Source organism: Medicago truncatula, chromosome 2 (assembly GCF_003473485.1).
Source record: "Medicago truncatula cultivar Jemalong A17 chromosome 2, MtrunA17r5.0-ANR, whole genome shotgun sequence".
Taxonomy (NCBI): Eukaryota; Viridiplantae; Streptophyta; class Magnoliopsida; order Fabales; family Fabaceae; genus Medicago; species Medicago truncatula.
Window position 1 is genome coordinate 6,136,418 of NC_053043.1, and position 12,374 is coordinate 6,148,791.

Genomic DNA, 12,374 nt, shown 5'->3' on the forward strand with positions numbered 1-12,374 from the left:
CGTGTTCAACTAGGGTTTGGGGGTGAAAAGTGAAAGGTAAAGGTAAAAGTTACTTTGTGGAGAGAAGATATCGTGTTTCTTTTTATAGAGGCAGATTTATTTATTTATTTTTTTCAATCTTTTTCTTCTTGGACAAGCTACTCACAGTGTAATCGTTGTTGTATATCCTATATTTTTTATAAGATGTATTTGTCTTTGTTTCCAAAAATGCCTTTGATTATAAAAGTGTAATAAACACAAATGTTCAGTTTTTTCAATATTTAAAAAGTGTACCAAAATGATTATATATATATATATTTTCATTATCTCAATTATATCCTTAAAAAATAACTTTTTTATAATAAAGATTGTTGCTGATGTCATTAAAAAAAATAAGAATTTAGATTATATTTTTTTTGTTATATTGTTGGTTTCATTGAAATAGATAATCATGATTAGTTTTATTTGTTATAATTTGAAAACAAAAAACATTTATTTTTTTACTTTTAATCAAAATTAAAATTTCATAAAAAAAAACACTGTTCATAATTTTCAAACGTAGAGCAATAAAAAAAGCGGAAAGATGTGCACACGGAGTGCCCGTCTTTTTGCTAGTTTTTATAGTTTTTTTTTAGGGGAGTTATTTTATATTTATTGTTATGTGCATTTTCATACATTTTTTTTTTATAAATTCTCTTTTTATTTTATTTATAAAATTGTGCCCATTTGGACCCTCGCAAACTATTTTTCTGAAAAAGCTTCTATCTTTAGCTTATTAACTTGTGTCTTTAGAACATAAGTTAACATTCCCATAAAACAATGCATTATGGTTATTTTTAGGGAACAAAGCATTATGGTTGTAAATGTGACCAACCTTTAAGTGAGTTTTAATACGCCAAAAACTTTCTTTCAATAATTGTTTTCTCCATTTGTGAGGGCTTTTGGCCCCTCAAAATACCAGTATTTTCTTCTTATGAGATAAAGAAGACACTTCAAGAGGAAGAACATTCAACGTCTATAAAGAAACCACTTTCAAGAAAATAATAGAAACTCGTTATTTTATCTTTAATATGTGTCTTTATTTCATAACAATCGGAGTTTTTAAAAACCAAAAGTTTACTCGATAAAGATCGTTCACAGCAGATAAGTCTAATTTACATGTTTTGAAATAAAATAGACTTTAAAATGTATTCAACAACCTTTTACAAAAGAGGAAAACATTCAAGTATAACTGAAATCTTAAATTCTAGACTCTTGTGATCCGGCTCCGACTGATGACAAATATTCCTGACAAATATACTCTTGTATTTATATAATAGGAAATGAGTCCTCTTGAATTTTTTTCTTTCATATCTTTTAGTCGTTATCAATCTTATTATTAAATAGAAAAAGGTGAGACCAGTTGTCAATATAAAAATGAAGACTATTAAAAATATTAATAGTAGTGTTAGTATAGAGTGTAGTTGGATAATGTAAAATGCTTTATTTGATAGTGGGTATATAGTAGTGGTGGGAGGATTTGGAGTAAAGAATGTATTGTATTGTTCTCTAAATTGGATTGATTACAAACGAGTATATACTTGTCTATAGTATGAAAGTCATATTCTAGATGATTCTTTCAAGATTTTTCTTGACATTTCCTACAACATGTATATTAAATAAATCTAAAATATATTAAATTATTTTAGAGAAATATAGACAAATACATCGATTCTTAACATGCATTCTAGACGATTTTATAGTCATGCATCACATTTTAACACTCCTCTTTAATGCATATTTCGAAAACTCCAAATATAGTATGTAATTGTTCAAACATGGACCATTCTTACCATAGTTTTAAAAACCGGCTCGGAACGGTCGGTCGAACCGGTCCGACCGGGAACCGGTAGGTGTTCCGGTTCGATTCATATATCAGATCGGCTGTGTATTTAAACCGGATAAAACCGATGAAACTCGCTTAAAACGGAAAAAATCAGTGACTCGGCCGATTTTTCGAGCGAACCGGTTTAATACTTATTTTATTTATTAAATTTTTTTATAGTGGTAAGAATCGAACTATGAACATGAGAGTGAATCACTAGAACCTAACCACTGCATTAACCTCCTGTTTATGTTAACAAATGCAATTTATTATATATGTAAGTGTATAACCTCTTCAATTTTTTCATTAATAGAACACGTTTTTTTTCCTTTCATGAAGAGCAGATCTTTATTAAAAATATTATTTTGTTTACAACTATTAAATATAATATAATACTTAAACAACAACAATCATAAAATTAATTGATATGCAAAACAAAACTATTTCCTATCAACAAAATGTAAATTATTCAAATACTATTATACATTTTTTTTTGTTGCGAAATACTATTATAAAAATAATGTTACATGTCAGTTTCTTAGTTTTTAAGTGGCCGAGTCATCGGTTCAATCCGATTTAATCTGATTAAATACCTATAAAAAATTATTCTTAAGGCCAAGTCATCAAACCGAGTTATTCGGTTTAATCTGATTCAGTCATGCGGTTCAACCAATGACCCAGTGGTTCGACCATTAACCCAGTGACTCAGTACCCCTGCCGAATCGATGACCGGACCGAGTTTTAAAACTATGATTCTTACTCCTTAGTTTCTATGGTAGTTTTCCTTATTGGTCTTGTTAAAGACATCTAACAAGGACCATTCTTGCATGTGATCTATTACAAGCTTATTCTAATAATTATGCATTTTTTTATAGGAATTATTACTAATTTGATTAAAAATCTTAGCAAGGCTTTTAAACAAACATGTGCACAAAAATAATCCCACATCGGGAAGTTTTGAAAATATTAGAGAGGAGAAATATATATATATATATATATATATATATATATATATATATATATATATATATATATATATGACATATCATATGAGAATGGTATTTTTATGTGAGAATATGAGAATGAATTTTCAGCCTTTGGATTAAGATTTAATGGCTGAGATTAAAAATTCCAATTAATTAATAATTATGTCTTGCTGTAGTCCATTAGTATTCCACCAATTACCAAGCTTCTCCCACTGTTAGCGCTCTTTACAAACCTTCACCACCATTGACGTTAAGATTTGTTCTTCAAACCAGAAACAAAGCTTCTTCTCTGTTATAATATTGATGAATATTGCTTCAGAAAAAGTGGATCTCAATCTTATGGATTCCAATTAACAAACACAAGTAGTGATTGCTCATCCTTTGAGATCTACGATCTCTATCAACTAAAAATGAAGTTAAAAGTAAACTAATCTTGTTATATTTTTTTATTTTTCTTTTATACAAAAAGATGATATAGACGAAACACATAGAGCTGAAAACACAAGATGAGGGGAAAAGCGGTTTCAGATCTTCAATCGTGAATCGAACGCCGTCGGAGGCACAAGCAAAATCAGCCACGATGAAGAAGAGTCAAACCTAATTTCAACGATTACTGTTATTTTGGATTTACAAGAGAGAATAATTTGTGGAGTTGGTTGGTGACGAGTACAGAAGATGAAGGAAGCCGTGCAAGCACTGTTACAGGAGGTGGGAATCGTTTGGAATTCTATTGATTCTCCTGTGGTAGGCTACAGCAAAACATAGTTATTAATTAATTGGAGCTTTTAATCTCAGCCATTAAATCTTAATCCAAAAGCTGAAAATTCATTCTCATATTCTCACATAAATATATCATTCTCATATGATATTTTCTCATATATATATATAAGAGCAGTGCATGACGAATACAATGTAAAACCTATACCGGCGGTATATGTTCCACATATGGTCTTGACTCTTGAGACGAACATGCTTCATAGTTTTATTTAAATTTTTTTTTTTTGTTTTTTTAAAGGTCAAAGACATATACTTTTGACGAAATAAAATGTAAAAAAAAAAAAAAAACTTTTGAAATATGCAATTCGAGCAGATGAGTTGAACCTAATGAGTCAAACCGAATTGCCGAGCTGAGCTGTTCATGAACTTTAAACTAGTCGAACTCGAGTTAAAAAAAAGTTTGTTTCGAACTCAAGTTGATTTTTGAGCTTAACCAATTCTTATCAAGTTGAGTCAACCTTAGACAAATCAAGTCGGTTCGACTCGACTCATTTTCCAACTCTACCCTTGACGTTAGTTTTAGGGTACGATAAGTATCAAAAATAGTTGGGTTGATATGTTTTTGTACACAATTAGGAGGTGATGTGACATCATAGACAATTTTAACATGTTATCAATTGATTTTAAATCTCTAAATTCCCAAATTCTCAAACCACCTTCTCATTGCATTCAATCAATTTTGATGATGATGGGTGATGGTTCAAATAGTATGTTAGTTTTTTTTAGATGTTTATCATGGTAAAACCACATCAACAGATTGCAAGCCATAGACAAAACTTTAAGTTTACCGGTCTGAAATTGCACAAGTACAGTTGAATATTAGTATCGGTCATTTCGTCGCTATTCAATGCCAGAGTAGAGCACAACAACTCTTTACATTTCAATTTAATTTAAATTCAATTTACAAGCCCAGTAGTCAACTAGCCATTATTCAGTCATACGAATATTTCAAGCAGGGACAACCCCAAGTGTGGGGTTTTGAGTGCTGACCCTCAAAACAGATAACAGGGTACCAACACCCAAGTCTAAAATTTTATTTAAATTGCTAAGAATTCAATATCTTTTTAAAAAAATTCAATTACCACGTTCAAACTCACATTAAGATTTTTTTTTTTTTTAAGTATTTAATGTTTCAACATCTTGTGATTACAACCTTGGCAGTGTACCTGTTGTTTTCTTTGTTGAAGTATAAGCACTCCTTCGATTCTTTTTTGTTACAAAATATTTATCCTTTTTTATTAATATTCTAACCATTTATGTTTGTAAATACATATATAATTGATTAACCAAAACATATATTATAGACTTCATGGCAACAAGAAACCATAAATAAAGAATCTCGAACAATGCTTTTACAAGACAAGAAAATGCTAAAACCTTATAAGCTTAACATTAGGCTCTTTAACTTCTTAGATTGCTTTTATTTTGAAGTTGTGTAAAGCTCCTTGTTTTTTAGTTACTTATTCGGACTTATAGGTGATGGCCAATATGTAGGTATAAATAACAATCTTGTTTTCATTTTTTAGGAGGTTAATACACAATTTGATATTTCAATCTTTGATTGAAAGCGAGAGTTAGTATTGCTCTTCTAGGTTGTTTGATGAACCAAATTTAGATCTTTATCAAGAGCATCATATTCTTGTGGCGGATCTGCAATTCAATCTTATCGTTCTTCTTGAATGTGACGATTGTTCTTCCCACTTCTCATTAATTCCATTTTTTATGTTTTCTTTCTATTCCTAATTTGGTTAACTTTCTTAGTTTTTCCTTCTATTTTCCTTCATTTTTTATCTCATTCAAGAAATTTACACAAAGGTCAAAGATCCTTATGTGCTGAATCCTTATTGGATCACATCATATTGCAATCCTTTAATGAAATCATTTATTAACATATGTAACTCTAAACAATAAATATTTAAAAGTATTATTAACAAAATAATAATTGATGTTACATTAGACAAAGAAATACTCAATATTACATTGAACTTTCAAGATGATAAATAAATAAAATCTATGAAAGGGACAAATAACTAAACTATGTTATTTACTTTAGTTGGCAGTTACTAGACAAGTAAGAGCAGGATATCAACAATTCTCATCCTTGCTTGCCCCAATACTTGTAATAGTCAACTAATACAGTTTTGTTTCCAACTTAACATAGTTTGCGTCATATATAAATTATAATCATAACAATTTGTTGACATGCTTGGTTCATGTCGGTGGAAATTAAGGTCAACTAATTCATTTAAATGGTGACAAAGGATCAACGTAGCTGTCCCATTGAAATGAGAATAGTACCAAACTAAATTAAAAATTGGATTTTTATATAACATCCCAATAAAAATCATTATATTTTTAAGTATATGGATTCTAGTCAAAAACTTACTACATAAATAATCAATATTAATAGTAGCTCAAAGAGAGTGTTATAATATTAGACTTACGAGCAAAAGTCATCACAAAACACTCGTATCCATGTAAAATATTTGAATACTGATGTATATACTTCTAAGAAGGCTGAAACACACAAAAAAAATGTAAATTTTTATCGGCAGTTAATTACCGTCGGTTAAAATTCATCGGCAGTTAACTGTCGATGAGATTATATTGATAAATTACTGGGATTTCCTTATATTGAATGAAGTGTGAACAACATCTTTCAAAATATTTTGGGCTTCTTGTAACGATTCAACTTCAAGCCCAGTTACCAAAGTCACTGCTACCTCCCTTTTCTCACCATGCATGCATTGTTACACATGTAACACATCTACCGTATTTATCAATTTTTTTTGTTCATAAAATTATCAAAGTTACTTAGTCGACATTCAAACCAAAAAATATTTTTAAATTGGTTCAACAAAATGTGTTTGGCATATTTTTGGGATCTATGATCTGTTTGGCAGGGATGGAAGCAAGTGGAAACAAAGGAGAAGGATTGAAAACGATCAATGAATGAATTCATATCAACATAAGAACTTATTTTCACAATAATTAAAATTTGGTGATTAAGTGAAATGGAATATGTATAAGAACTAGAAGCGCATATTTGACAAAAAAAATCACGGCAACTTCATGCACTTTTTCCTTTTTATATTAGTATACGAAGACTAGAAAAATGTTCTTTGAAGGTCAATTTCTATAATTATTCTGATGCCTTAGACCTTGGATTCTTTTGATGTGTACCGTATACTTTTTTTTAATGTGTTTAAACAGTTATTGGATACGTGCCTAATTTCTCGTTCATAGTTTCACAAATAAAACAACTAATTTGAGAGATGTTTATTTTGATTTTACCTTATTAGATTTTGAAATAATATTTGGGAGACTAAAATAAGTCTTACACGATTATAGCTGTACATAGTTGTCATGTCATTAATATGTAGAGTTTGAGTTTGAACATTTGATTCTTCACTTCTTTACAATTGATGTGTGAGAGTCGGACCATTAAACTTCTTGACCAAGAAACAAAATAAATCTCAAACGTGTTCACAATAAATTAGCAATGTGGAATAATTTTGTTTAATTTTACAGGTACAACATATTTGCCGATGAACTCAGTCACCATCATCGGTCGTGCTCTCACCAACTTTGATCATCGTTCTTGGTCCACCTCAGATCAATATATATCAAACATTTTTAAATATTGATTTATAACAAAAATTAAGGCTTTGAATTACTTGTTTATCAAGTTAGAGTTGAATAAAAAAACTAATCATCAACTAGCATAATTGAATTCAATGAAAATGAGTGATAAAATGATGTCCAAGCAGACAAAAGTGGATTCCTATTGAAGCTTGTAACAGTTTCTAGAAGCATTAGTTATATGTTTGGTTAAGAGACCTGTTCGATACAAAAGCAGATCAAACAAAGTTGGAGACATTCTAAAGCATGGGCAAAGAAAAAAAGGAAACAAAAGAAAAGAATTGAATCAGCTATACAGATGAGAATGACATTAAAATGTTATATGCACATATCTGTAAAGACTAAAAGGTTGAAAATGGCATTTGAAAGTAGAGAAACATTGAATTTCAATGAGCTGGGGGTGTAGGTATCGATTCTTGGGTTAACAACATGCTGATATATATTTTAAGAAACGCATCATTGACAAGTTGTAAAAAGTTGTATATGGTTATACAATGCATGTTGTGACATGTCAAAACATATCCTCTTAAAGTCTTGCAATTCTTTACGTGAATCGCACATCTTGGCCAAATACTATCACCATGTGATGAATAATTTCATTTATAAAGATTCATTTAGCATAAATATTGAGTTAGTAAAGTGTTATGAAGGAAGTTTAAATGCTTAACTACTTGTATTATATTGAGCAATCCAATTATGACAAATATAAGACCATCAACAATGTGAAAATACTGAATTTTTATTGAAATTGATTGGTAATAGTGTGTCCACATAATAAGAAATATAATTAAGAACTGTTGATGTGAACATAGTTGTTGGTAAATAATGCTACCAGAAACCAACATTGGCCTTCTATTTAATTCTTCTTTTTGAAATGTGCTTTTTATTTATCATAATAATAATATTACAAAGCCTAACTTTGATATAATGTTAAACTAAGAAGGAACATGGTATGTGGAATAAAGAGGAGTATTTAACAATATGGAATATGTATATTTACCACTTCAATTCTAGCTAGATAACTACTCTACCAGACATAGGCACAGCCCTATCGTGTGTTGAAGAGGTTTTTAGGCCTGAAAAGCCGAAAGCAGGTAGCAGCTCAATTTCCAATAAATGGTTCTCTGTCTATGCCATTTTTATTTTCCACATTGTCAAACACTGGTATCATTGACTATTAACAAGTAAATAAAATTCTTTTCAATTGTTAAAAAGGAAATACTTAATTGAACATGAACCCTAAATAAAATATGTTTGGACATAAATATAAAAAAGTTGAAGTAATTAAAGGTAATAGTGTGTCCACATATATAATCCAACTTCAAGTTTAATACTCCGGTTTTAACCGCAGATGCATCTCGGAAAGAAGAAAAAAAAGATCATTATATTTATAATTTGAAGAATGCTAACCATTGTTCTTAGGAAATTGAATAAGGGGATAAAAATATAAATATCTAAAATGTTATTCATTCATGTGAGCCGGTAAAAATAGGAACAGAAATCAAGCCTAGTTGTGTTTGTGCTCCCTCTCCTCCGTGTCTGTGTGAATCTCAAAGCACGATGATGAAAAATTAAGCTAGGAATCTTCCGTATTTAGTAATGTCAAGTTATTTATTTCTACACCGTCCTCTTCCACCCTACTCAACCATTCCATAATAGGAAAGACAGCAACCCCAAATTCAGCTTTTGAAGGCACCTATTGCGATCGATGCCATCATACTCATACCACAATCCTACTTCAAACATTCATCTATATAAAATCCTTTCTTTTCGCCTTTCAAAAAGATAAATTATGTAGTTAACATAAGTACGCAATGATGCAGATGAAAGGCAAGAAATGTGAATATAAATATAAACTATAATAATATTTTTAGTTAATAAAAAAAGTACAAAAAGAAAAAGGCAGCATGAATAAATATACACATATTTATATACGTCATCCGCCATTTTATTATCTTAAAAAACATCTAGAGGCACCGACCGTACACGTGGCGCAAAAACCGGCCAACGTTAGATTCTCAAAAGTAATCAAAAGACGACGCTGGTTGCTGTCTACTGGAACTTCTACTACCGTTACCTAACGGCGTCGTTTTCTGCCTTCTTAACCCAGGAACTTCCGGAGGCGTAACCATCCGAATCAACGCCAAATTAAGCCCAACAAAAAAGGGATGCGACTTAACCTCAGCCGCACCCCGTTTTGATCCGAGTCTACGGCTCGGGTCTTTGTTAAGCAAACGAGACACTAGGTCTCGCGCGTGCATTTCAAGCGCACTTGAAGGCGTGGCTGTAGGAAAACATAGAGGCTTCTTAATAATGTTCCGCAACGTTGCTTCGTTTGTAGGACCCGCAAACGGTGTTCTACCGTACACCATCTCGTAGATGAATATTCCAAACGACCACCAATCAACAGCGTTACCATGTGAGTTTCCTGAAGCTACTTCCGGTGAAACATACTCGTGTGTTCCCACGAATGAACAAGACCGTGCTTCAACCGGTTCAGCTACAAAAAGCCGGTTTGATTGAAATGATTGAACCTTTTTAGACCGGAAAAGCTGCTTTGAAAGACAGGCAAAGGGAGTTGCAATGGAACGTGGGCGAGTGCAGGTAAATTCTGGTGGATCATCAGGGGAAATGTCTGGTGATGATTCAACCGCTGGGATTGCATGGGAAATTAGTGAGAGATCAAAATCTGAGAGCATGATGTGACCGTCCGATCTGACTAACACGTTTTCCGGCTTTAAATCTCTGTAGATTATTCCTAACATGTGCAGATACTCCAATGCCACCAGTACTTCAGCCGCATAAAACCTGTAACAATAATATCAACAACCAATTAATTTTAATTTTAATTTTAATACACAGTTGGAAATGAGATTCATCAAAGTCGAGACAGACATAGCTTCGAGTCATGACATAACTTTGTTTATAACTCTTGACTCGATGACCTACTTTGGCATGTTACAATTTAATTTATTTTTTCATATTTTGACTTCATTTATTATATTAAATAGGGAAAAGAACAAAAGAGGTGGTTTACCTTGCTGAGGAAAGAGAGAAGCGGTTACGATGGTGGCGGTGACGGAGAGAGTGCAAATCTCCACCGGAACAAAACTCCATAACAATGCAAGAGAAATGAGAAGCTTCAAACTCAGCATAGAGACTAGGAAGAAAAGGATGATCAAGCATCTTAAGTATCTTTCTCTCCATTTCCGCTCTATGAGACTTTTTCTTAAGAGCAACAGCGTCCTTATCAACAACCTTCATGGCGTAGAAGGAAGTGTTATCATCGTAAAGGAGTTCATTTGAGGAGGAGTCACGGAGGCGACAGAGGTAAACGGTGCCTATGTCGCCGGCGCCTATACGGCGGAGGAGATGGAAGTCACGGAAGGTGAGGCCGGATTTGCGGATGGCGGTGTAGGCGAAGTCGGAGGAACGATGAGGTTTGATGGAGAGAGATTCCGGCGAGGAGGATGGAAGTAGGTCGAAGGAGAGACGGCTGAAGCTGGTGCTGCAAATGCTTTCACTGCCGCTGCTTAATGAAGTTCGTTGTGTGTTGGAGTTTAATGTTTCTAAACTCATTCCAGAATCACGTCCACTACCACTCTCTAACATGATGGAACAATATCAACAAATATCATAGAAATTGGAATAGTTTTGTGAAGATTTTTTGTTGTTGTTGTTGTTGTTGTTGAGTGTACTTTGAAATGAAATTGAATGCGTTGAGAGAGAGTGTTATGAGTTTTGGAAATGAAGAGGGTTGTTGCGTGGTATTTATTTATCTTCAAGTGTAGTAGGAGGTAAAAATTGAAGTGGGTTTAAACTATCATGTGAGGGGGTGAGTTATGGCACGTGGTTGGTTTTAGAGGGGCATGGTCACGTGGTAATAGTTTAAAATAATTTTTTTTTTATGGTGTCCGAAATTGAACAATAACTCTGCATATATGTTTTTTCCATACCAACTTAGTTAAGTTTACGAAGATACAAAAAAAATTACCATATACAATTTTTTATTAATACTACAAATTTGTCTTGGTATATGAAAAGTTAAAATTAAATATATATTAAATTAAGGGCAATCTAGTAATAGTCACGCACATTTATCACAATTTTATTAAACAACCTTTTTTAATACCCGTGATTTTTCTAAACTACTTCTATAAAAAGAGAGGACTACATGTTTGGTTGTGCAACGAGATTTGATTTTGTAGAATTGATTTTGGTTAGAAGTCATTCTGACTAAAAATAATTTTTATTTGGATACATTCATGTAAAATAAGTTGAACTATAAATAAATTTATATAAAAAATAAATTCTAAAATAAAAAAATTATAAAACACAGGTTCAAATAGAATCAATGACATAATAATAAATAGGGAACAAACACTAGTTAACAAAAACTAATGTAGAAACTTTGTATTAGGAAGTGATGAAAGTAGAATGTTCAACTTTATAAAAAGAAAAAAATTGTTGTTTTTTATGAGAAATTTTTATATTTACTTCCTTAACCGACAATGGTTACAATGACCTTAATAAATATTACACCCTCCGGTCACTATTATAAACAAAACTTTGCATTTTAGATTCATTTATTGAATTATGTATGTGGTCTACAAAAAAACACTATATACATAATTAATTAAATTAATCTAAAATGCAAAGTTTTGCTTATAATAATACCGAAAGATGTACTAGATACAACCAAACATACGAGAATCAATTACACACCTTTAAAATTAATTTTAATTACGTTAAAAGAAGAACCAAACATAAACTAAATATATCAGAATCAGAGTGAGTTATCATAATTTTTCAAAAACAATACCTCGTAAATTGTCTAAAATCACACCGGATAGTACTACCTCCGTCGCGCAATAGATGACTCGTTTGAAAATTTTCAATTTTGATTTAACTTACTTTGACCATATTTTTCTATTAATATACAAAGATAAATAATGTCATATACGATGTCGTTAGATTCGTCTCGATAAGTATTTTCAAAGTATCAAATTTTCATAATTTTTTCTAGCATATTATTCAAAATATTTAAGTTTAAAATTATGCATTGGGATGCAATAAGGTCAACTGTATCATGTATTATAAGACGGAAAGAGTTGTATAGTACTCCC

General features: G+C 31.5%; 1 protein-coding gene across 1 annotated transcript; it reads right to left on the minus strand.

Moving 5' to 3' along the window:
* Positions 1-9,086: 9,086 nt before the first annotated feature.
* LOC11442933 (protein kinase PINOID) lies at positions 9,087-11,007 on the minus strand. Its single transcript, XM_003593839.4, has 2 exons — positions 10,286-11,007; positions 9,087-10,056 (listed from the first exon to the last, which is right to left on the minus strand). The coding sequence occupies exons 1-2, from the start codon at positions 10,858-10,860 to the stop codon at positions 9,267-9,269; spliced, it is 1,365 nt and encodes a 454-aa protein (XP_003593887.1). The 5' UTR covers positions 10,861-11,007; the 3' UTR covers positions 9,087-9,266.
* Positions 11,008-12,374: the final 1,367 nt, after the last annotated feature.

What these genes read in the sequence shown, in the direction of transcription:
- LOC11442933 (XM_003593839.4), bottom strand. Translation starts at nt 10,860, where the DNA reads ATGTTAGAGAGTGGTAGTGGACGTGATTCTGGAATGAGTTTAGAAACA. An exon ending in TTCTCTCTTTCCTCAGCAAG is followed by an intron (nt 10,057 to 10,285) that starts GTAAACCACCTC and finishes TTATTGTTACAG; the next exon opens with GTTTTATGCGGCTGAAGTAC.